The 24281-nt window shown below is 37.5% G+C and overlaps 6 protein-coding genes across 7 annotated transcripts; 5 read left to right on the top strand and 1 right to left on the bottom strand.

Annotated features, from left to right (window-relative positions):
• The first annotated feature begins 496 nt into the window (after positions 1-496).
• Positions 497-1341, top strand: LOC117634925. Its single transcript, XM_034369208.1, has one exon. It carries the CDS (start codon positions 604-606, stop codon positions 1174-1176), a length of 573 nt encoding a protein of 190 aa, XP_034225099.1. The 5' UTR covers positions 497-603; the 3' UTR covers positions 1177-1341.
• Positions 1342-1464: 123 nt separating this feature from the next.
• LOC117634924 lies at positions 1465-4837 on the bottom strand. Of its 2 annotated transcripts, none has more exons than XM_034369206.1 (7): positions 4452-4837; positions 3206-3600; positions 3092-3119; positions 2877-2950; positions 2584-2762; positions 2250-2330; positions 1465-1795 (listed from the first exon to the last, which is right to left on the bottom strand). In XM_034369206.1, the coding sequence occupies exons 1-7, from the start codon at positions 4615-4617 to the stop codon at positions 1747-1749; spliced, it is 972 nt and encodes a 323-aa protein (XP_034225097.1). In that variant the 5' UTR covers positions 4618-4837; the 3' UTR covers positions 1465-1746. The 2 variants fall into 2 exon arrangements, with proteins under 2 accessions (XP_034225097.1, XP_034225098.1); XM_034369207.1 differs by having other exon boundaries at positions 3206-3572; positions 4452-4557.
• A 966-nt stretch (positions 4838-5803) lies between these two features.
• Positions 5804-8322, top strand: LOC117635458 (endoglucanase 24-like). The gene is made up of 6 exons (XM_034369771.1): positions 5804-6035; positions 6139-6422; positions 6668-7105; positions 7425-7572; positions 7684-7850; positions 7990-8322. Exons 1-6 carry the CDS (start codon positions 5804-5806, stop codon positions 8320-8322), a joined length of 1602 nt encoding a protein of 533 aa, XP_034225662.1.
• An 855-nt stretch (positions 8323-9177) lies between these two features.
• On the top strand, positions 9178-12620 carry LOC117634545 (paramyosin). The gene is made up of 3 exons (XM_034368696.1): positions 9178-9385; positions 10648-11510; positions 12178-12620. Exons 2-3 carry the CDS (start codon positions 10651-10653, stop codon positions 12350-12352), a joined length of 1035 nt encoding a protein of 344 aa, XP_034224587.1. The 5' UTR covers positions 9178-9385; positions 10648-10650; the 3' UTR covers positions 12353-12620.
• Positions 12621-12995: 375 nt separating this feature from the next.
• LOC117636149 (transcription initiation factor TFIID subunit 14b) lies at positions 12996-15958 on the top strand. The gene is made up of 6 exons (XM_034370628.1): positions 12996-13390; positions 13798-13886; positions 13977-14198; positions 14287-14474; positions 14557-14678; positions 15460-15958. Exons 1-6 carry the CDS (start codon positions 13280-13282, stop codon positions 15553-15555), a joined length of 828 nt encoding a protein of 275 aa, XP_034226519.1. The 5' UTR covers positions 12996-13279; the 3' UTR covers positions 15556-15958.
• A 3703-nt stretch (positions 15959-19661) lies between these two features.
• LOC117634952 (auxin-responsive protein SAUR50) lies at positions 19662-20405 on the top strand. The gene has a single exon (XM_034369247.1). It carries the CDS (start codon positions 19790-19792, stop codon positions 20108-20110), a length of 321 nt encoding a protein of 106 aa, XP_034225138.1. The 5' UTR covers positions 19662-19789; the 3' UTR covers positions 20111-20405.
• Positions 20406-24281: the final 3876 nt, after the last annotated feature.

Below are 24281 nucleotides of genomic sequence, written 5' to 3'. Positions count from 1 at the left end.
TTTCAAAATAAGAGTTCATGGTACTAAATTAAAATTAACCCAAATTTTTATAGAAAATCCAACTATTTCTTGAAAAAGAATTTGAGAGTGCTTCTATTATGTAGAAAGCAAGTTATAGTGATTTTTATTAGAAGCAAGCATGTTCAAATTTTTATCAAAAATCTGACTGCTTTTTAGAAAAGCCTTTTAAAAGGGTTTCCTTAAGAAAGAAGCAAGCACATGTCATGATTATATTATTATTTTTGGTTGTCTAAAAGTTATGTTACATGCATTCTTTGTTAGGTGCATGAGTTATTGCTTGAGTAACAAGCTCATTGCACCATAAAAATAGAAGCTCCCTAGTTTGTTTATTTAGAACCCTTTTGTAATTTGAAGTAAGATTAGTAATTTGACGGGAAAGTGTGCGAGTGCATGGAGGGCAGGGCAGTAATTTGAAATCGTTGAGGCCCAACGAAAGCCCACCCAACCAAACTATTCTTAAGCAGATTGGCAAGGTCCTATAATCGCATAGTGGAAGAAAACCAAAGAAAAGATAAAGAAAGTGATAAGCAAATCCATCTATCCATCCATCCACTCACTTGGCTGCAACAACGAAGTTGAACAATGGAGGCCAAGCTCCTCCATTTCCTCGCTTCAACACCATCCTCACCAACCCACCTTGTCCTCTCAAAACCTACAGGAACAGGACACAACCATATCTTCTCAGGGTTCTCACCTACCCGTCCAGGATGTCTCAGAATCTCTACACCCATTTACAACAGCACCGGCAGTGATGGTGGCAGCACCAGTAGTCCGGAAACTGACAGTAACAGCGTGCCGCCGCCACTGGCCCCGGACAACACGGGACTGCGATTTCGAAAGAGGTCGAGAAGGCGGACGAAACTGCAGAGAGAGGAGGGCAGTGATGGGGATGGTGGACGGTTCACAAAGGCTCAAGCTATTACCAAACCTGCTGCTGCTCCGAAGAAGTGGGAGGATATGAGTCTGGGTGAGAAGGCCTTGGAACTTTATGTGGGGGAGAAAGGGTTGCTATTTTGGATAAACAAGTTTGCTTATGCTTCCATTTACATTGTGATTGGAGCTTGGCTTTGCTTCAGGTTTGTTGGACCAGCACTTAACCTTTACCAGTTGGATGCACCTCCTCTCTCTCCCACTTCAATCCTCAAGGGTTCCTGAGTCTCATAACAGCAATTAAACCTGCACAACATCCAATATGTCACCAATCTTAGAACCCATTTTTCTTTTCTTTTTTTCTTTCTTTTCCAGAGAGATTTTGTATTTGTGATTTTGATGTGATGATAATTCACCATCGTTTCACCTTCAAAGCAGACTTGGGTTGTCCATACCTATCTCAGCTCAAAGATTCAATATAAAGGACAAGCTAGAAATTTGCCTGTGTGTGCATGTTGTGTTGAATATGTGGGACGAAATGTCACCAGATACTAATTTCAGAGAATTAAGCGATGGAGAATCCAAAAGAATATTTGAAGGAAAAAAACTAGTTTTGAGCATGTAATATTACTCGATCAATACAGTATATACGCACCCATCCTTTCTATATCAGATGAAACTATGGAGCTATAAAATTACATTCTTGGCGAGCGGAGACTAAGATTGAAATATCAATCTACTATCTTAATAATATATCACCATGGAGATAACCAAAGGTTATAGAAAACGTTCATCTTCACCTCAACATAGTTCAAAATGAATGGAAGGTTGAAACAACTTCATAATTTTGAAAGACTACATGACATTGACCGGCTGAGCAGTTGCATCTCTTTGAGTCTTGCACCTGCAGAAAACAAAGGTTCCAACATTCTGAGCAAATTACAACGTACTAATGGAGATAATTTACATGTCTCAACATGGAGCATCAAGAAGTACACCCATAAATTATAAACAGTTGGTGCAATTCTGAAAACACATATTTGCTGATGGGATCAGTGGTACACACATTTGAGATTCCTGTTCTTATCAAAAAGCGAAGCAAAGGAAAAATTGAGAAAGAGGTTTGACTACTCCCAAGGCAAGAAAAATCAAGCAACAATCTACCAGGATATATTCCATGCGTTATGGGAAAAAAGTTTCTACGCCATCAAAAGTTGGGATTAAAACCCAGGAATAGGATAAGTAACAAAGGGTATTCATAATGGGGCGGAAGCAAACTGGAAATAAAAAAAGAGGAATCAATGTTTAGTTTAGAATGCATTCATCATGAATTCAACTTAATAAGATTGAAAACTAACCTATTGCAATTTAACCGAGACGCATAATTATGATTGTTGCAATTTGTGCACATCCAATCCCCATTACGCCATTGCTTTGCTCTGCCAAGTCAATAAAATATAAGTAACCCAGACCACAGAAGCTAAGTTAAAATTAGGGATAGTCCACAATTTATCCACATTCAAAAAGTTCTGAAACTGAAAACAATAAAATAAACATGAATACTTTATATTTGTTAACAAGAGTTATAATATACACATATCATAAGATTCAAAGACCAAAAAAGTTATCAAACCAACAGAATGTGACACCTACTTATGCATATGTAAAAGGAAAAAGTGATTCCAAATTTACCCTTTGCCAAGGAGTGCAGGTGTCGTTGTTTGCTGTGTCAATGGCATGGGGACTTGCAAATTCGGAGCCATGCCTGAGCTTATACTGGGAGGATATGAAGCGTAAGGTCCAGTTACAGGGTTACCACTGGTGCCTACCACTTGCTCAAACCCAGGATAGGATTGCTGATGCCCAACTGTCTGCATTCGTGAAAAGAATAAGGAAAGGATGAGGAGAAGAAGAAAACATTGACATTGTATGTTATTTACAATGTTATAATCTAAAATGTCATAGAATAGATAAATCAAACTTACACTTCCTACGTTCAATCTCTTGTTATCCCAGTCATGAACAAGCTCTTCCGATGCTAATCGCTTCGTTCCAAGAGCTTTATAATGGAAATAAATGAGCATTAGTTACAATTCATGATGCCAGTGCTTAATATTGAAACCCAATAATAGTAGCTCAAGTGCTTCTATAACATAAATCTATGATAACCAATTGCCATACTGATCGAGAAAGAGCGTACCTGGTGGAAAAGCATTGCATTTTTTGCACTGCAGACAAATCACAGGTGGATCAGATATCAACATTCAGGTAATGAACAATTTTTTATTTGAATGCTCATGTAGTGTCATCACACCTGTGTTCGAGACGAATAATTGTGGAAACCGCAATTGCATAACCAGTCACCGCTGCGCCATCCTTTTGGAACTGAAAGAAGCTGATTAGTAGGGTTTGAATATAGAAGTCCAGCATTATGGTTCCCTCCAACAGACCAAGATGAAGGTGGCTGAACTCCATATTTATCAGCCCCTGCCATAGACCAGTTCAGAGGAAGCGACTGATGGGGAGCACCATTGCCCATTATTCCGATATTCATCTTTTGGTCCAGTCCTCCTTGGGCCCTGGCAAAATAATGTGAATAAGTTGGGAGAGAAGCTCCAGGCATTGCAATCGCTGGCATTGCCGCCACCTCCTTTGGTTGCCCGCACTTCTTGCACTTCTCTCTTGATGCATAATTGTTGTTAGTGCAACCTATTGATCCATTGCCATACACACCCAACCCACAATCCAGCCAGGAAGAAGAAAGGAAGCCATGTATACGCACACCAACCAGTCCATCCCACACCAAAACACACATACAAGAAACAAAAACCACTCAACCTAATTGATAGCAAGTTCCTATTTTTTCAAAATGACAGAAAAGTAGAAGCAACGAAATACAAAAGCTGCAGGAACAACAACTATGTGCTTTCGTTCAATAAATCATGTCACTAGCATAGCTATATAAGAAAACGTATACTGATGTGAAATTATAGTGAATGCAGCTGGAAAAAAGCTATCGATTTGTTCAATTAGGAAATTGAGAAAAGTAGAGAGGGGTGATAATATTTGAGTTTTAATTATTAGAAAATTAAGCTCCAGACCTGTATATCATCCTTCCCCTACATTCTTATTTACAAAACAGAGCATGTCACCCAACTGCCATACTGAACCACTATCTGCTCTCAACAAAACACAATTAACGATTTAGGAATATCACCCTCTTTCTCTTGTTTAAGTTTCAAAGATTGAGACTTTTAATCAAACTAATAAAAGGTCACTGAAGATGGGAGCCACGGAATGAATTGAACTAAGGAGATGGCATTCTCAGCTAAAATTCTCAATTATCAACAAAAATTGACCCTAAAACTATCTTAAAGAGCTAAAGTAGCTACTATTATGCGGGGTACAATTCAAACAGAACCCAACGTGAATACCCTTAAAACCCATATCCCTGAATTATCCAAAATCCCAAGAACCCTAACCATTTAACATTTAAAAAATTAACGCACACGTAGAGAGAAGAGAGAGAGACAGACAGAGAGAGAGGTGTGAGGTCTAACCGGTACAGATCCAATCGCCAATACGAGGGAGCCATTTGGAGTCGGCGGGGGTTTTGATGTCGACGAGAAGGCGAGGCTGCTTGCAGCGATTGCAGAAGGATCTGAAGGCGTAGTTTCTGTTCCTGCATCCACTGCATTCCCAATCACCTTCCCTTCCTTCCGCCATTGTTAATTAAGAGTTTGAAGTTTTACTAATCAACTTGCTCTTCTCCTCTTCTTTTCTCTGTATCTATAAATATTTGTCTCTCTGTGACTCACTGCGTGTATATAATAAGCTAGAGCTCCAATGGTATAGGAGCGAGGGCACAGGGATCGTACGGACTACGGAGCTCTTCAGTTGCCAGTGCAGTTCACACCTCTCGCGCCCTTGACCTCGATGGAAGGATAACTTGGGCCGTTTCGCGGCACCACCGTAATTTGCTAGGCTGGTCCACATAGGATTTAGTTGACCAGGGCCTCAGGGTGAACCTGAAGGTTGAAAAACTTTAACCAATCTTCTATGGCCCAAGATATTTTTTTATTTTTCTTTAAACAAAAATAAAGTTTACAATCTCTGGCCCAAGAGATGTAACAAGTTTGATGAGTATGCTCATCATGAAAAAGAGCTCTCAATTGACTCACAATCCAACGAGGGAATGGAGTTTACACAAATATTTATCATTGATCTGTAAATATTTTAATTTGACATTGTAACATAATTAAAGCAAAATAACCTGTTTCCATAGGCTCATTAGAAAATCAATAATTTTAAAAAATTTAAGAAAACCAACATATTTTGAACTTGACAGAATCAAGATGACATGAGTTGAGATCTCAAGCAGAAATAAAATGATCTTCATCCAAATCAAAATGCAAACCAATCCCTCAATCTAGTAGAGAGAAATTTGAGCATGATTTTGACCATTGGATAGACTTAAATTTGATCCAATGGCAATACTTAAGTAGGTATGGGCCTGGCATAAATTGCCACGTGTCAAAGACACAGGTGGAGGTTATCTTGCCACTCATCATTGCCAAATGGCAGGTAAGTACTCATCCAAGGTTTTCTCTTCCCATGGAGTTGGAACAGAAAATGACAAGGCAAGTACAATCTAATAATCTATCATCTCTTCCGGTTTCAAAACAAAGGCCAAGCTGTACCTGGCAGTTTTTGGCCGTCTGCCTCCCCAACATAATGGCATCATTCTATCTGTCTCATCTCCAAGCCTAAGTCCAACAAGTAAAACAAAGATCGAATTTTTTTACTTTTTCTTTTCTGGGTCTGGAAAAAACAATCTGATTTAGTCTTAACAAAGCAAAAGCTGAAATCTTGTTGAGAATGGTTGAAAGAAATTGTGCTCTTAGTTGTGTAAATGGAAGAGAGAGCTGAGAAAGCTGCTCAGAAAGGGTCAAAGACAGAGAGATGGTGCTGGCGGTTAATTCTGTTAGTAACTGTAGCTCTGGTTGCCACTATGGCTGCACTCACTCTCTTGAAGTATTTCAAGCACTCCAATTCAAGTCGTGTCTCGGGTCGCCCCGGGCCCGTAGTGCAAAAATACTCAGAAGCTCTTCGACTCTCCATGCAGTTCTTTGATATCCAGAAATGTAAACAAACCCAATTCTCCAATTCTTGTTTTGATTTGATTTTTTTGGTTCTAATAACTATGCATGTTGTTGATGTTGTAGACTTCTTTGTTGTTGTTTGTAGCTGGTAAGCTTGTGGATAATCCGATTCCGTGGAGAGGGGATTCGGGGCTCCAAGATGGGAGTGAGGAGGATTTGGATTTGTCAAAAGGACTGTATGATGCAGGGGACCTCATCAAGTTTGGGTTCCCCATGGCTTTTACGGCAACTGTGTTGTCTTGGGGAATTCTTGAATATGGAGATCAGATGAAAGCGGTGAAGCAATTGGATCATGCCCATGACTCGCTTAAATGGATCACTGATTACCTTATCAATGCACATCCTTCTCCCAATGAGCTCTATATTCAGGTCTAATTGCCTAATATTTTTTACAACAACACGAGTATCTGTCTTGCAAACATAAGTTTGATAAGAGAACATTACCTTTAGCACGCATATCACGATAGTAACTTATTAGAATAAACAAGGTTCAAAAGTGTGTTTAGACATTATTTGGTGAACAAATGTAATAACACAATTGTATGGCTTTTTTTTGGGGGGAGAATTAACCTTTTGAACTTGTTTATTTATTGATTGCTTGTATGTGGTTGAAGGTGGGTGATCCTGACTTGGACCACAAGTGTTGGCAGAGACCTGAAGTCATGACAGAGGAAAGGCCTCTGATTCAAATTAACACATCTTTCCCAGGAACAGATGTTGCAGCAGAAACTGCAGCAGCTATGGCATCAGCATCTCTGGTTTTCAGGAAAATCAACTCCTCTTATTCTAAGTTGCTCCTCATGCATGCCCAGCAGCTGTTTGCTTTTGCTGATACTTACAGAGGTGCTTATAGTGTAAGCATAACCCAAGTGCAGATTTACTACAACTCAACGGGATATGGAGATGAACTCTTGTGGGCAGCTACCTGGCTCTATCATGCCACTGGAGACTTGACATACTTCAAATATGCAACCGAACAGAACGGCCCGGCATTTGCTAACTGGGGAAGTCCATCTTGGTTTAGTTGGGACGACAAGCATGCTGCTACTCAGGTATATATTATAAGGAGTTCTTTAACTGGTTTCCATTTAGTTCTTCATATGGTACTTGAATGTTGAATTCATGCCAAAGTTGTCAGATGTAGTTTATAAGCTCAGATTATCTATATTTACAGTCGTCCATTTTGTTGTTAAGATCATCAATATAGCTCTTATTTCTAATGATCAGTAATCATATACGTTGTTGCTAAGAATTGTTTATACAAAGTAGTATATGCTAATTTCGTCTGCAAGCATCAGGAGAGAGAGGATACATCTAGCTGACTCTGCAAAGTTCTGATTATGCTAATATTTGTGACATTTTTGGGAGCAGGTTCTACTGTCCAGGATAAGTTTCTTTGGTACAAAAGACATCTCATTTGCAGAGAACATGGACCTTCAAAAGTACAGAGAAACTGCAGAGCTCTTCATGTGTGGACTTCTACCTGATTCGCCCACGGCCACATCCAGCAGAACAGCCAGTAATTTTTTCAGTCTTTTACGGTATCAGTGAATCTGTGTGTGTGTTATGCTGAACGACTGTGTGTGGGAGCAGACTAAATTGATGAAGTTCTTTGTGTCTTGTGATATAGGTGGTCTGATATGGGTGATAAAATGGAACTGTCTGCAGCATGCTGTGGCTTCAGCATTTCTGGCCGTTCTCTATAGTGACTACATGCTTACATCTCAGACTGAAGTGCTGTATTGTGATGGGAAATTCTACGAGCCTACCGATCTTCGTAACTTTGCCATCTCTCAGGTATTCAATCTGTTGGCAATAAGTTGCAATAGTTTTGAATGGATTCTGGAGACTGATTCATCTTTTGATATTTAAGTAAAGTCCCAAAGTTACTGTCTCTCTCTGCATTAATCTGACCAAATTACTAAACATTCTTCAGGTAGATTATGTGTTGGGCGAAAATCCAATGGAGATGAGCTATCTTGTTGGGTATGGGAGCAAGTACCCTCAGTATGTGCACCACAGGGGATCTTCAATTCCAGCTGATGCACATACCGGCTGCCAGGACGGGTTTAAGTGGCTGAACTCTTCCAATCCCAATCCAAATGTAGCTGTTGGTGCTCTAGTTGGAGGCCCCTTCCTGAATGAAACCTATATCGATAACCGGAACAATTCGATGCAAGGTGAACCAAGCACTTACAATAGTGCACTCATTGTGGCCCTCCTCTCAGGCTTAGTTACCAGTTCTTCAGTTCCCAAGACTTTCTCATAGAAGAGCACTCCTGCTATATAATCGCTCTCATTTTTGTACAATATATAGCCTGCAGGAAATCCATAGCTAAATAAACTACATGTAAAATGCCATGAAATAGCTGCTCCTATCAGTCGTTTTAAGTGTTTCAGGTAGAGATTGAGGTGCTTGATCTCATGCTGGTTTTAGCTAGGAACACCAGACTGGTTTGCCCATTTCCCTGAGATGTAAATATGAGTTTTCAATGAAATCAAACTTGAAAGAATTTCAATGAATTTCATCCCATAACCCAAAATGCAACCCTTTCTTCATCTAAAATAAAATCAAACTTGATAGATACATGAACAGTGAATAGCCTTCAAAGAGAAACAAAAAGTAACTTTAATCCCACATCAAGTCCTTTACCGCCCATGTTGTCAATGTAAGCAATGGATTCTTCTTGCAACACACAACAAAGAACATTATGAATTTACAACAATATTAACTTAATAGTTTTTTTTTGGTCAAATTAAAAGAGGGTGATGCAACACGAGGACCCATCCAAACTCATTAACCTTTTTTTTTTTATAAACGTTTTTTGTTTGAGTTTCACTAATCTTTTTTTAATACAAAAATATATGAGGCCTACCACTTGACTTGAGCCACAAATCACAACCTCAGAGTTAAATTCACTAACCTATTACATTTTTTTTTTTGTTGTATTTTTTTTCTTTTTTGAACTTGTTGCTCAAAAGTGAAGGACCACTTAACCCAACATAGTTACTTTAATAATTGAATTAAATTTTATTCATGATGTAAATTATACTGGTCGGCCTATAAACATTTTTTCAGAAAATTCAGGTTTTTATTTGTTTATTTGAAAATAGAAAAAGAAAGAACACAAAAGCAAAGGGTGGACAAAAAAGAAAGCACCACAGCTGCCCTTTCCCTCTCACATTCGTTCTTGTTATTATTGCCATTTCTTACCCAAATTAAAAAAAAAAAACGGTGTGCTGGACGAAGAAGAAGACGGCACCAGCACCAAACCTTCAGCTCCTGCACTCAAAACCCCTCAAAATCCCTTGCCTTTTCCTCAATTCCAAGGGTCTGTTCTCATTTCTATCTCATTTTCTTTTTTCGGAGCTTTGGTTTGGCTTTAATCGTTCATCTTATCGTTCTCTTTGCCGTGTTAGATCGTAGCTTTTATTTTGTTTTTGTAATTACGTGCCTGTATCAGTTCTGTTTTGTCACTTTGTTAAGTTTAGGCTTTTTGTTAGGATCGGATTGTGCTTGTATGCGATTAGTCAGATGAACTATAAAGCCAAAATTGACGGAATTATCAACCCAATGTGATAATTAGGGTTTCATTTGTTCATTGTTACCAGATTCTGCTGTTTGTTTATCATAATTTGAGTTTTGTACAGATATTAATTTCTTTATTTCCCCCTCCATTTCTCGGAAGTTAAAATTTTTTGAACTGGAAATAGCCTTAGATTTATGATTCACACGTTGGATCTTCTTTAATTTGTGTTTTTTAAAGTATGCCTATTCCTAAGGATCTCCAAACGCATTATTCTGGATAGACTTCCTCTCAGTAGGAACTTCTACTTACAGTTGTTATTCCTATTACTTATTTTGCGTAGGCCTCATGGAGGCATAGTTGAGGGATGCATTTGAGTTAGTGGGCTGTTGTTTGGTCATCTGAGTTCATTTTTGAGTGATGCTGGTTAGTTAATAATATGATTTGTATAGCTTTTCAGGAAAATACAGAAAGTACCCAGGTGATAATCACCCTTTTTTTTCCTCTTTTGATGAACTAAAAAAATGTATTATGCATGTTAAAATTTATTTCCGAGGTCGTGGATATAGCTTTATTCAACTTTAAATCTCCTTTCCTGTCTCTAGCAACGTATTAGGATCTTTGCAATAGAGTGTGTGTGTGCATATAACCAACATTGCTTGAAGTTCAACTCTGCATCATGCAGACATCCCAGCTTTTGTGCACTGTAATATGCAGCTTGGGTTTAAGATTTTTTCCTGTTTTGAGTGGTGAATGTGTTTAATATGCTTAAGCATGGATTTGCTTGATTTGGGTGCATTTCTGCTGCTTTGACCAGAGAAGTATGCCTCATGTTGCAAGATGGGAACTTGATATATGGCATGTGCTATTAAACTTACTCGTATATATTTTCTCCTGTTATAAGTCCTATTTGAGTTAGCAGGCACCCTGTTGCTTATAACTTTGTTTAACCTTCATAATGTCTTATTCCTTTGAAGGATCCAAAGGTGGTTATGCCTTTGATATTGAACTGGTCACTTTACAGTATATTTGAAACTTTTCATTTTCATTTTGACAACTTTGAACAGGGGATGGCAGCAGAGGAAGATGTTGAGTTGTCAACGTTGAAGTCTCAGCTGAGCCAAACGCAGGAAATATGGAAGCAGGAGATGGAAGAGCGCCAATCCCAAGTGGATGTATTACAAAAAAAGCTTATGGAGGTAAAGGTTTGTATAGAGGGGTCTGAGGAAGATTCGAAAAAGGAACTAGAGGTTCTTTGGCGGAGAGTTAAAACTACCGCAACGCTGTTAACATACTTGAAATCAAAAGCAAGACTAATGGCTGTTCCTCATTTAGCGCATACATCGTGTGGCATCAAACAATTAGAAGGGGTGGGGCTTGTTGATAAAGATGGTACACCGTTATCTGGTTGGTCTAGGAATGTGGATCTTTCTTCCTTTGATAGTCCAGATGAAGACACATGGATTGGGATTAGTAAGCAACATGGTCCTCTGGATGAACAAGATGCAACTTATATTGGTGAACTACTTAAGTCTGTGCAGATGGTTACAGACGTAATGGAAGCTCTTGTCAAGAGAGTTGTACTGGCAGAATCCGAAACTGCAATTGAGAAGGAGAAGGTAACTGTTGGTGCGGAGGAACTTAAGAAAAAGTCAATCCAAATTGAGAATATGTCTTTGAAGTTAGAAGAGATGGAACGGTTTGCTCTAGGCACAAATGGTATTCTAACGGAAATGAAGCAGAGAGTTGAGGATTTGGTTGAAGAAACATATAGACAGCGGCAACGAGCTGCAGAAAATGAACAGGAGCTTTGTCGTGTGAAGCGGGACTTTGAGTCTCTAAAATCATATGTTAGCAGTCTCATCACTGTACGAGAAACACTGCTTTCATCAGAGAAGCAGTTCCAAACTATTGAAAAGCTGTTTGAGCGGTCAGTATGTTTTGTTCTGCACTCAACAGATATCCATTCTTCTCAATTATCAAGTGCTTGTTCTTCTATCATTTGGATGGTTGTGCCAGATTTTATTGCTAGAATTTCTTTTCTGTTTCTTTACTAGGTTGAGGCCTCCCTTGTTTCACTGTTGCTTGCATCTAGTTGTACTGGCAGTTATCACTGATTGAGTGCTTTGCTGGGCACTGTATTGTTCAGATCTTGCTGGGTGACTTATCAAGCATGAAACTACCAAGCACTGATTTAGAAATTGTTGGTTTGATCTATTTAGGTGCTGAGTTTTCAAATTCTTTTAATTGCTTTGGTCATACAATTGATTGGTCTTCCGGAAGTTGGAATTTCTGGAGCTATTTTGCAGATAATAAAATGGGTTTTTAGTCTGGTATTGTTAGATCATTTGGTCAAGAAGGTAGCTTTGGCTTCTGCATACGGGCACACTCGTGCACTTGCATGTGTTGTTCTTATGTTTTTCAGCAGCAGCAGTCATATGTTTATGCCTGTGCAGTAATCTGATGCCATCTCATCCCTTTCTACATCCATATACCCTAGATGGAAATGTTTTGTTGTTTTATCATCCCTTTCTACATCCATATATCCTAGATGGAAATGTTTTGTTGTTTTATCATCTGATGTTGCTTTGAAACAGGCTAGTTGCAAAAACAACACAGTTAGAGGGTGAGAAAATCCAGAAAGAGACAGAAGTTCAGAAACTTATGGAAGAAAATGTGAAGCTGAGTGCTCTTCTTGACAAGAAAGAGGCCCAACTTCTGGCCATGAATGAACAATGCAAGGTGATGGCTTTGAGTGCTTCGAACATCTAATCTGGTACGCTCGCCTGCCCGTTGGTTGGTGTCCGGTGGCTTGCTTTGCAACACTGTTTGGATCAATCCCACCCATACGTCAACAAACCAGAAAGAAAACTAGGAATGAGCGACCCTGGATAGCAATCTCTGTCTGAGACCCTTTCTTTCGATTGTAACATTGTGAAGAGCCCCCTTGACTCATTATCTAGTTGTGCATTTATGCTGTTGTTTAACCGAACGCAGAAAATCGTACATTAATTGGAATCCAAATCTCATTTGTTAATCATCTGAATATGTTCCACCAATGCTGCATTTGTCGGATGATATTTTAACTAGAAATATTTTATATCAAGCGTGGTACTTGGCTAAGAATTCAAGTATTGAGCAAGGGGCATGTAGCACAAGTGGTTACAAGAAGTGTTACAAGAAATTACTTCAGCATTCATTCTGTATTTAAATGGTCTCTTTTCAATTTTCTTTGTATAAAAAAATTAAAAAATTCGAGTGTTGAGTGTTATGGTAGGCTGGCTGAGTATTTAATTTTGTCATGGTAGCCCATTGGGCGCTTTTTTTTTAAAAAAAAAAAAAATTTTATTTTATCGTGTAGAAACAAATGCTATCTTCTCTATTTTTTTTTACTAATAATAAATGTTATCCTTTCATTTAGACGTCATCCAATCCAACAACAACAGAAAACATTTTGGTCAAATTTTTTGTATTTTCGCATGGAATAAAAGAGTTCGAAATCCCGCTGAAAATACCAACCCAAAAGCAAATGAACTAAAACCCTAACCCCCTTTATACCTCCAATTTGCCCTTTCTGATACCCAATTTGTGCCATACGAATTCGCAAAATCAAAACCATTTTGTGCTTTGTGCGTTCAATTCTGTGTTTTCATTGCTCTCTTTGAATTGACAAAGACGGAAGCTTGAATTTTGGTCACAATGTCAGTCAGAAAAGTAGGTGAAACTCAGCCTCAGCCTGAGGAGGGTGGTTCTGCACAAACGTCACAGTCAATCCGCATTTCCAAGTCTGCTGAAGATAGCGACAAGAAGGTAGTGCATTCTTGTGCTGTTCGTGGGCTAAAAATTTTGTGGGTTTCTATGAATGTAACTATGAGGCTGAAAATTTTGAATTTTTCACTTTGTCTTCTATAAAATCTATCCTTTTTCTGTTAGTTTCTGCAGTTATGTGTTTCTGAGTTAATTGAATTTGAGGAAGCAACGAGGTAACGTTAAAAGATTTATGCATTTGTTGGTTCCATATATTTGAATTCCATGTTTAGGTCTGACATTTCGTGTTCATTATGCCAATTTGTAGCACTCTCTATTATATTAAATAATATGAGGTTTGTACTGTGGGGCTAGAAGACCCGGAAAATTTGTTTAGCTGTAATCAATGCCCATCTTCTTTTCTTTTTTCAATAAACATTTATGATGCTTTTTTATTTGGATTTTCATAGGGCACAAACAGGAGACTTAAGGATGTCGAGATTTGTGTGCCAATAGTGTATGGGACAATCGCATTCTATCTTGGTAGGAAGGCCAGTGAGTAAGTATTCATTTGCTTGGGTCATGTTGTATGCGTTTTGCTTTTAGTAGATTATTTGATCATTTTCCTGTACTGTTTTCTGTTATTTAGGTCTCAGTCCCATAAGTGGACGGTTTATGTTCGTGGGGCAACAAATGAAGACCTTGGGGTGGTGGTAAAGCGAGTTATATTTCAATTGCATCCTAGTTTCAATAACCCTATGAGAGTGGTTGATTCACCCCCATTTGAATTAACAGAATGTGGTTGGGGTGAATTTGAAATTTCCATCAGTCTGTTCTTCCACAGTGATGTCTGTGAGAGACAGTTGGACTTGTGAGTTGCATATTGTGATATTGATTTCATCTGCTTGAAAAGGCCCACAAGGCAGATCAATAATTACTGGAGCTCATATCATCTGCAGGTTTCACCCTTTGAAGTTATATACTGAAGACGAATCTGGGCCCCAGTCAACCAAGAAACCTGTTGTTATGGAATCTTACAATGAATTAGTTTTCCCTGATCCTTCAGAAGCCTTTGTTGCTCGTGTGCAGAACCATCCAGCTGTTGTAGTGCCCCGTTTGCCTGCTGGTTTTAACTTGCCTAATCCTGGTAAATTTCTTGCATTGCTGGTTTTTCAACTCCTGCTTCTTAAATTCCTTTGGTTTTAAACTTCATATGTTGACTTCTACAGAATCGATTGATCGCGTGAATGAAAAGGGACGAGGGGACACAAAAGATCATCCCCTTAGTCAGTGGTTCTTGAATTTTTCAGAGCCTGATGAGCTCTTAAAACTTGCAGCGGCTCGTCAGGAGGTTAGAATTGGTTGCTGTCTGCTTTTCTTTTTGAACTAATCAATGTGGCTTCAGCTCCATTTGTACTGCGTTTGTGCCTTCTAAAATACTACTAGTTTGGAACTAACATATTCTTAACTTATTACCTCCCCACCCCCCTTTTCACCTGTTAAGAATGAAAACACTCGTTTGTTTTATTTTATTTTAATTTGTTAATATAAGAGCTTGTATGATCATGCTTATTGGTGTCATGTTAGGGCACTGCTGTCTAGGGTTACTCGCTAGAGATTCATGCTATTCCTAGCTTCAATGTTGGGCTGGTCATTCTGATCTGCTTCTCTTTCTTTATGTTGTATATGTATCCTGGTTAGGTCACTCCATTGTGATCAAGTCTTGCTGGTTGTCTTATGTGCCCTGCGCTTTCTTGAATGCATCTGATTGAGTTTTATCTTCTAACTTGTTGTTTTATTTATGGCTTGGTGTCACTAGTAGCCATGCCATGTTGCAAGTACTGTTGTCCTTGTAAATTCTTGTGACTTGTTTTGCTCTTTCTCGTAACATCTGGTCAAGTTTGACAAGTTAATACCAGGTTATTGAAGGATGCCTTATGTGTCCTGCACTATCTTGAATGCTTCTGATTAAGTTTTATCTTGTAACTTACAACTTTTGTTATGGGCTTGGGTTTCACGTGTAGCTATGCCTGATTGCATGTGCTGTTGTCCATATCAGTTCTTGTTGTTTTGGTCTTTCTTTATGCCTGTTTGACTGGTCTAACTTCTTGACATTTTGTTCAACTTCATAGGTGCAAGCCCACATTGTTAACGTGAGAAGAAAACTGAGTATGTTGGATGGAGTGCCCCAGCTGTCCAAACCACCCTCTGGATACGAATACACATGATCAGGGTAGATTATCCTTCAAGTTTCCACAGCAGTGTAGATCACGGAAGGCCTAAGAACGATTATTGATGTAAACATGTGTATTGTCGCAGTTATGGGAATCTCCATTTCGTTTAAATCTCTCTTTTGGAGCTAACGGAAGTGGTGTGTAGGAACAACATTGGATTGTACCCAGCATATCATCCGGCAAGAATTAGAAGTTTATGCGCATGGACGCCTATGAATGTAAAAACATATATGAATGTTCTTATGCATATGTGCAGTTGTATGTATATTTTGATTAATCCATTTCTGACGTTGAACTATCAGAAGCCATTTGAGATATGACTTAAATGAAAATGTACGATCCTCGGTTCTTGCTGCTAGTGCAAGAGATCAAAGATATATTGAACTGATTAAATGGATGACTCAAATTTGTTTTACCTAACTCAGATTTGGTCTTGTGCTGATCGGTTTTCACAGAGCTTAATTTGTTCAAAAACTTGTGCTGATGCAGAGTAACGAATGTCATTACATTAATTGAGTGTTCGAAAGGACTTCTGAATGTAAATGCAGAGAGATGCATGCATGCCAACGCCGGAGAATTCTGACTTTTGATGCATTGATATGTAAATTAGATACCTAAGTTTTTCTGAGATGACTATATTGGTAAGCTGAAATGTCAGCAACAGTTATGATGCTGTCATCAAATTCAAGCAGCCATCTGTATTTTGTCTCTATAAGGTTTCTTGAAGACAAAAGTAACATGGCCTTCACATGTTCATGAATTGATGTGTAGGTTGAAAACATCTTCTGCAACACAAGAGCCTTGTGTTGATTGGCAATCATGGTTTCTGCCTCAGTGACGATGATATGGCCTCTACTAACTCCAATTCAATTCTGACCTTCATATGCTCTATCCATGTATATTCATATCCACAACATGGATAGCCGCATATATAGACATTACCACCACTCTTTCTATTCAATCTCACATCGAGACTGTGACTTGTTTCGTTGGTATTGGAATTTGGATCTCAATGAGTTTTCCCCAAAGGACAGAACTATTACCAATAAATCACTCTACCCCCTCAATTCAGTTTCTAAATTCTATAATCCTCAAACTTTTAAGGTTGCGTCACTTTAGTCTTTCTGTCAAAATATATCATTTTCTTCTCTTGTTTCATCCAAAAGTGCATTGCGACTTCAATTTGGGACGAAATAAGAGAAGAAAGCAGTTGATAGGTTGGCGAAGTACATACAACGTGGGTGGACATTTTTACCCTAAATTTTGAGAGAGAAGCAAACAGACATTGATTGAAGGACCGAAGTGACACAAAATTAAAATTTGGATAGCACTATAGAATTCTAAAACTCTATTCAAAGACCAAAGTGAGAATTGAGTAATTAAGGAACTAAATATTAAAATTGGTTCATGATGTCATGATACGAATTTTGTGACTTTGTATGTACGTATATGTGTAGGAATTCAGGACAATCATTTGGAATGGGAAAGAAAACAAAAAAGTGAAGTTGCAGGAAGACAGATGGGCATGCTGACCTTGAAGCACTGACGATGGCTTTTTGAGAGCCTTAGAACATGGCTTAATAAATTCTCCCAAAAAAGTGAGTCAGGTTAGATATATACCGTGTAAGTTGAAACTGGTGGTGCTCGTTTGAAGAGGAATATATGTCCACATACCAGCTTCCTTTGTATATATCTGTATGGTCTGATTTTTGTTTTTATCAAAATCCCACATGGGCAGTCTTGAATGGTGAGACATTTCCGAAACTAATTGCAGCACAAGGAACTCAAGTTGAACATGTGCACCCTACAATTATCTGTCATGGATTTTCATGCAAGAATTCATATCTACAAAAGTTTATAATGTTTGAAGAATTTAACTTTATTTTTTTTTAATTTTTTTTAATTTCTGGTTCTGAATGAGTTTCAGTGCCAGAAGGCAGCAAGCAACACCAATAGGTGTCCCATTTTGGCGGCCTAAGGCAACTGGGCTGACATTGGGAGGGTCTTAAGGGAAGGCTGCCCTTTAGCTGTTGGGCAATATGGAAGTTTGGTACGTTTCTATTTATGCGAGTTTGTGTACATGACAAACAAGCATAGAAAAAAAAGGTGAGACAAAAAATGTGAGCATTTGGGTCCCCTAAGGAGAGACGCAGTTAGTTAGGGAACTGGATTTTTAACCATGGCTTGTAGCCCTTACACCCATTTGTGGGGGCAATTTTGCCCATAAACCAGTTAAATATTCATTCGATTGAATTAGGGTTGTTCGGACGTGAGTATAAGACGAACTGTAAAATCAGACATTTTAACTTTGAATATTTATTTATGTAAAGACATATCCACATGACACATGTACTTAGCGGGTAGTTGCTTATAACCTTTATCAAGATAAATCAAAGTGGGTTGTGGAGATTTTCTTCTTTAGCCAAGAAAATATATAGAAAGTGAATGCTGCATTATTTGGACCACCTTTCACAAAAAGGCTTCTATTGCACTTGCCATCCAAAATCTGTTCCGTTCCTGACAGATTTTATGTTGGTTTTAGGTAGCTGGGGTTGTTTTCCCTTTTATTCTTAAGAGTTGTGATCCATAAGTAACTTAGGTTAAATCATGAGATGTGATGTGTATCTAATTAGCATTTGATCTAAGAGCTGATAAGATATTATTATTATTATTCAAATTAAATATTTAGTTGCTTATAATTCTATCTTTACAGATCATAATTTTAACATTTATTTATTTATTGGTTTTATTGTTTTTGTGATTACAAATGGAATGCCTATGTCAGAGTTTATTCAATCATGCTTGATTATTAGTGGAGGCGCACCAAATTATCTGAATTTTGATGTTAGACCACTCCATTATTGTAATGGCTTTTTATGGCTAGTTTGCATTGACCTTTTGTAGCTAATAATTTTTTTGACTGAATTATGAATGCGATCTAATAATTTTTTTGACTGAATTATAAATGCGATCCTAGAATTTCTCGGGAAAAAAAAAAAAAAAAGGTTGCCCATTCATCTATTAAATAAAATACGGAGTGGCTTTCTTTTTTGACCAAAAATTGGACTGTACGTACGTACCCAAAAGTTTACCAAACAAAAAACAGATGGCAATTTCTTTAGCTGGTGGGATGCAATGGTGTGACAATGAAATGTAAAGTTTACTTTGATACATCACCTCCTTTTTTGAATCATTAGAAAAATACAGGATATGTCGAGGAAATTGACCTTTATTTATGAAAGGGCTCTTTCATTAAGCTTTAATCAGGTTATTATAATGCTAATCTCTTTGAGTTTAGGACTAATTTGTAATGGATGGAACACTACTTTTCTGTATCTTTTAAAAGTTGATCGTGTTTGTATTTTCCTAAATTGCTGAGTAATATGATATTATAAAATATTAGAAGTATAATTTGGACTCATTTGGGCCACACAGCAATAATATATGTACGCATTCTTGTCTTCATCAATAGTTTTGAAGACACATTCTAATTGCGGTTAACGGATTGAAAGGGATAAGACAGTTTGAGAGGGTGAGAACCATCCATTCAGAAAGGCATTATAGATTTTTCTTCGCCCAGGGCTCTGTGCTTGACAGCAAAATTGGAACAAATTAATTCATTCTCGAATTTTCCGAACCTCATATACTTGCAACGGGGTACATACGCAACGTTCCTCTTTCTCTTTGTCTCTCTCCTCATTTATAATGATACGTGAAAACCCTATTACACGTAAGTTTTATTTTCTTTACAAATGTGAGTCGTGTCTTTATTAGAGATATACGACATACAAGATGATTAGATAAGACAGTATGTATAACAAAATACACGTACGAGTAAGATAGAAAGTAGTACAAAGAGAGAGAAAGAGAGTGGGGGCCCATGGTGTACAATTAGAGGGAAGCAAGGGTAGGCCAAGCCCCAATGGGGTTTGCTAGCTAACTGCATGCCCTTGAACACTATTTTCCCCAAATGACTTGTGGGTTGTTCTTAGCCCCCACAGCTCACATGGCTTTGTTTTCTCTCAAACCAATTCCCTCGTTCCCACTATCCCCATATAAATACCTCTCCACCCCTCCAATCTCCACACCAGAACATCACACGCTTCTCTCATCTCTCTCTCTCTCTCTCTCTCTCTCTCTCTCTCTCTCAACCAAGTAAAACTATATTCAAAGCTAGCAAGCAAGCAAACACAAGTTTACAAAGCACTTCACCCAACACACAGAGAACATGGCAATCAGTAAGAAGTCGAACAAGCTTCCTCAAACAGCAGCTCTCAAGCAGATTCTGAAAAGATGCTCAAGTTTTGGGAAGAAAAATGGTTACAACAATGAAGGTGGTCTTCCTGAAGATGTGCCAAAGGGGCATTTTGCTGTGTATGTTGGTGAAAACAGAAGCAGATACATTATCCCAATTTCATGGCTGGGCCATCCAGAGTTTCAAACTCTGCTTCAAAGGGCAGAGGAGGAGTTTGGGTTTAACCATGACATGGGCTTGACTATTCCTTGCGAAGAAGTCGTTTTTCGCTCTCTGATGCATCAAATATATTGATTTCATTGATTGATCATGAAGAAAGGAGGCCTTGTTGTTTTTGGTGTCTGCAACAAATATTTGCAAGAGAGATGAAGCTAATTTGCTTGGCTGGCTACCTGCTTCATTCATTCTTAGACGTCCTTGATTAATTTGTATTATAATTGGCGGCTCTGACCGTGATTTATTAACTCTTTTTTTTAGAGATTATTGTATATTATTATTGATACATATGATCATGTAAGCAGTTTTTCTTCAGTGGTGGTTACACTCAAATCAAAGAATTCAAGGGAGCTCCTCCCAGGCTCTCTCTCTCTCTCTCTCTCTCTCTCTCTCTCTCTCTCTCTCATTTTTATTTATTAATTTATTTAGACACCTTAAGATGAAGATGAAAAGATGGAGGACATGCAAATCCACGATGAAAGTTGACTGGTTTTATGGCTTAGTTTATACAGTGGTTAGCATGATATATATAAAAGGAAAAGATTGACTATATTGTCAAGATTACTATTCAATCTTCTATTCCCTATTCTTAATTAATTCATTTCAAACTTGCAAGTCCAATTTGAGAAATCGTTTTAGTTGTCTTGGTTTAATTAAAATATAACCTGAATAAGGAGAGAGAGGGCGGGGGTTGTGGGGTGTGGGGGGTGGGGGGGGGGTTGTGGGGTTTGGTGGTGTGTTGGGGGGAAACAATATTGTTTTTACATGTATTTCCAGTAAAGGGGAAGATAACTTTTCTCAGCAAATTTCAACCCAAATAGTTCAATAAATAAACTGATATATAATTATCATAATAAGGCAAAAACTTAATCGTAATGGAATGCAAAATCCCAACTCTTTCACAATCCTGGAGATTGTTGGAGTTGGAGTTAGGGTTTCTACTAATTAAGGCTGTGTAAAAGTTATGCTTATGAACATATATATAATAATAAGTTTATATATACAGCTATGGAACTTTCTAGAGATGTAATTCTTCCATGATGGTAACTCTGGATTGTAGGAGGTCAAATATGACAGCCATATAATTGCAAGTTATCATACTTTCTAGGACTATTTGTATCATTTTCATACATGATAAGTAGTTTGAATTATCATTATTGAGAAGCTTATTTGGGAGTGATTTTGGATAGACCAGAATTACTTATGTGTTTTGTTTTTAATTTATAAAACCTCCCACGTGTTTTTTCATATAATCACTTTAAGTAATTTTAAGTGATTCAGAGTAGAAGCACCTCCCATGTGCTTCTCCATAAAATCACTTAAAATCACTTAAAAGTGATTATGTGAATAAGTGATTATTGGCTTATCCAAAATCACTCTCAAACGAATGTTGGGCTGTTTAACACAGTATTTGGTTAATTATATATTCTATATGTTAATTTCGAGTAATTCTTTTTCATCTAATTTCCAAATGTATTGCATATGTGTTCGTTAATTACATTTTTTACTAATTGTAATTAGTTTATACTAATAACCACAAGGTTGGCACTAAACAAAAATCCTTGTTGTAGTGCATGCCTCGGCAACGTTTTTAAACAAAGCTTTGTACTTATGTGCTAGTCCTAGTTGAAGACACCCACCACACGACATAATCTATATAATATTATTTGGTTTTTTCTTGACAATATCGTACAATCTTCAAGTACCTATTTCATATAATTTGTGGAAGTGATCTACTTATTTAAACAAATCCATTCTCCTCTATCTTTTCTTATTATAGATTATAGACCCTAATCCCCAAGTGCCAACCACAGACCAGTGTCATGCTCCACAAAGTCTTCTTCAAAAGCCATGGAAAAAGATATTGATTAAGAAACCAATTAATTATACGTAGAGTCCAAAGCCACATAAAGATTGCAAGAAGAAGTAGTTATTCAAACCAAATACCTAACCTGTTTTTAATGGTTTCCTGCCATCATGCATTTGGGTCCACGATATTAGAGATGTATTCCACCAGCTTTTAGCCTCTGATCTTTATTATTAGTGACGCCATATGCTTAATTGGACCCCATTTTTGTACGTTTGAGAGGCACATGCAAGTGGGTCTCGTTGTCCACTTTGGCTGGTCTTGGTCATTATGAGACTCTTAATCACGCTTTAGTCACTAGATCCCGCCCTAATCACGCTTACCCGGTTACGATCAAATCATGCGATTTTAATTAATCAAATGATGATGATGATGGATTATTGATTAATACGGCCATGCACAGTCCATGCACAATTTGGAGGGTACAAATTCCTTTTCATTCCCTTAATCTCCAAGATTCCAACTAATTGCGTTTCCATTCGTATAAGCATTATTTTGGAGAAAAGGATTGGGAAATACCTAACCTTGTGACGAAGGGGACAAAGCTCACATGAGAATGTTGTGATCAACGAAAGAGGCCATAATCTTTCACATCATCTTTTTCTTCAAATTAAAACATTCCTAAAAGATTTACTCCTTAACTAATCGCATTGAGTTTTCCATCCATGTCAATTAGCATTACATACGTACTTTGATGCACAAAAACAATTTTTTTGCACCCTGCCGTATAAGGACGTACGGAACTAAGAATTTTTCAATGAGTGGTTTAGTTAAAATTTTTAGCTTAAAATCTAATGATTTTTTTATTAAAAAAAATCTTACATTTGCAGTGTGAATCCCTAAAAATTTATTGGCATCAACTGAATAAACTTCATAAATGCAAAGTGCAAAAATATAAATAATTAAGTTTCATTTATATATTAGTCGTAAATACAAAAATAATAGAATTTGATTAACATATTGTTCCGTTCTTGAAAGAGAAAACATATAGTTTTTTAGTTGATGGTGAGCCATACAGGCTTTTTTTTTTTTTTCCTTCTTATTAAAACCTGTTGCCATATAATTTCAACAACAACAAAAAAACAGTAGATAATGCATATTTTGAGATGAAGAAACCAAAGGGCAGCATACTTCTTGTAGTAGATAATTTTATTGTTGTTTTTTACCTCAAAACTTCCTTACAGCCCAGCACAGCCTTGGGTGTGTTTCCGCGCTGCCGTAATAAATCACAAAAAAATCTTAATCAGAGCATCATCCACACCAAATTAGGGTTCCTATAGAGATAATAAAAACGAGAAAATTAACGGTACTGAATTTAACACATAGAGTTTGTCATTTGTCCGAATGGGGTTTGCGATAATTTTTTTGTATATTTAATTGTAGCACAGATCATGAGTGGATTAATTGGGTGAGGAGGTATTCTTGCATTTAACCTTCCCATCACTGGATTATTTTGTGCCCCTACCCCACACCCCACCAACACAAGAGAATTGATAAATGGTAAGAAAGAAGCCAACATTTTAGATCTTTACCAACAAAACATTTAAGGCTTGAAGAATAGGAAGAACTAAAATCCCAACACACAGGGGTGAAGAAAGCTGAATTTGCATGGAAGATATTAGTCAGCTTGTGAAGCTTTTCTGATACAAGTCTTTTTCGTCGACCTTGTGCATAATCAAAATGCTTTGAATCTGACATGAGGATCTCCCACATAAATTTGCTTAGTTTGGATGCAAGAACAGATTGTGTTGAGAAGGGGGTCGGCTGAGATTAGTTTGTAGGGTAGATATGTTGGGTTCATAAGCACCAAGAGTAGAGAACTAAACCTGCATATGCTCTTTAGTTCACATGTTTTTTCTTCTATTTATTGGAATTTGGGGTTTAATTTTGAGTGCCACACAACTCCCGCAAACCAATTTTGTATCTTCACAAGTGGCCAAATGAGATGAAGGAAATATCAAGAATGTCTCCTAGCCCACACATGTTCCTTCGGGACACAAACCCTAGCTAGTCTTGTTATTAAAAATTTCATTTTCATTTTTCTTTAATTTGATACAAGCGATATTAGAGGAAAGGAGAATCGAACCTACAACCTTGAGTGCAGAGGTAACTGCTTTTAACCACTTGAACTACAAGCCCCTTGCAAATTTTTATTTTCTTTAATGTTGTATTTTAGAGTTTCATGAAAACTTAATTAGTGTCAAGCACTTTCTTTCTTGGGTGCCATTCCAATAAGTTTTCTTTTGCAAAAGGTGGATAGGATGAATAATTAAGGGGATGATAGTAACATTACTTTAAAATAACGATTTGAACATTCAAAATAAAATAAAATATGAGAATGCATGAATAATTATTCATTGATCATTAAAGCTTGTCAACATA

Source organism: Prunus dulcis, chromosome 7, assembly GCF_902201215.1.
Source record: "Prunus dulcis chromosome 7, ALMONDv2, whole genome shotgun sequence".
In the NCBI taxonomy this organism is placed as follows: domain Eukaryota; kingdom Viridiplantae; phylum Streptophyta; class Magnoliopsida; order Rosales; family Rosaceae; genus Prunus; species Prunus dulcis.
This window is presented reverse-complemented; position numbering and strand designations above follow the sequence as displayed.

Bases quoted from the DNA above. Each gene is read 5' to 3' on its own strand.
- LOC117634925 (XM_034369208.1), top strand. From the start codon at position 604: ATGGAGGCCAAGCTCCTCCATTTCCTCGCTTCAACACCATCCTCACCA.
- LOC117634924 (XM_034369206.1), bottom strand. From the start codon at position 4,617: ATGGCGGAAGGAAGGGAAGGTGATTGGGAATGCAGTGGATGCAGGAAC. The intron at 3,120-3,205 runs GTGTGATGACAC...ATTTGTCTGCAG, and splicing joins ATTATTCGTCTCGAACACAG to TGCAAAAAATGCAATGCTTT. The intron at 1,796-2,249 runs GTTAGTTTTCAA...TGTTTTCTGCAG, and splicing joins TCTCGGTTAAATTGCAATAG to GTGCAAGACTCAAAGAGATG.
- LOC117635458 (XM_034369771.1), top strand. From the start codon at position 5,804: ATGGAAGAGAGAGCTGAGAAAGCTGCTCAGAAAGGGTCAAAGACAGAG. The intron at 6,036-6,138 runs GTAAACAAACCC...TGTTGTTTGTAG, and splicing joins GTTCTTTGATATCCAGAAAT to CTGGTAAGCTTGTGGATAAT. The intron at 7,851-7,989 runs GTATTCAATCTG...AACATTCTTCAG, and splicing joins GTAACTTTGCCATCTCTCAG to GTAGATTATGTGTTGGGCGA.
- LOC117634545 (XM_034368696.1), top strand. From the start codon at position 10,651: ATGGCAGCAGAGGAAGATGTTGAGTTGTCAACGTTGAAGTCTCAGCTG. The intron at 11,511-12,177 runs GTCAGTATGTTT...GCTTTGAAACAG, and splicing joins ATTGAAAAGCTGTTTGAGCG to GCTAGTTGCAAAAACAACAC.
- LOC117636149 (XM_034370628.1), top strand. From the start codon at position 13,280: ATGTCAGTCAGAAAAGTAGGTGAAACTCAGCCTCAGCCTGAGGAGGGT. The intron at 13,391-13,797 runs GTAGTGCATTCT...GGATTTTCATAG, and splicing joins CTGAAGATAGCGACAAGAAG to GGCACAAACAGGAGACTTAA. The intron at 14,199-14,286 runs GTGAGTTGCATA...TATCATCTGCAG, and splicing joins TGTGAGAGACAGTTGGACTT to GTTTCACCCTTTGAAGTTAT.
- LOC117634952 (XM_034369247.1), top strand. From the start codon at position 19,790: ATGGCAATCAGTAAGAAGTCGAACAAGCTTCCTCAAACAGCAGCTCTC.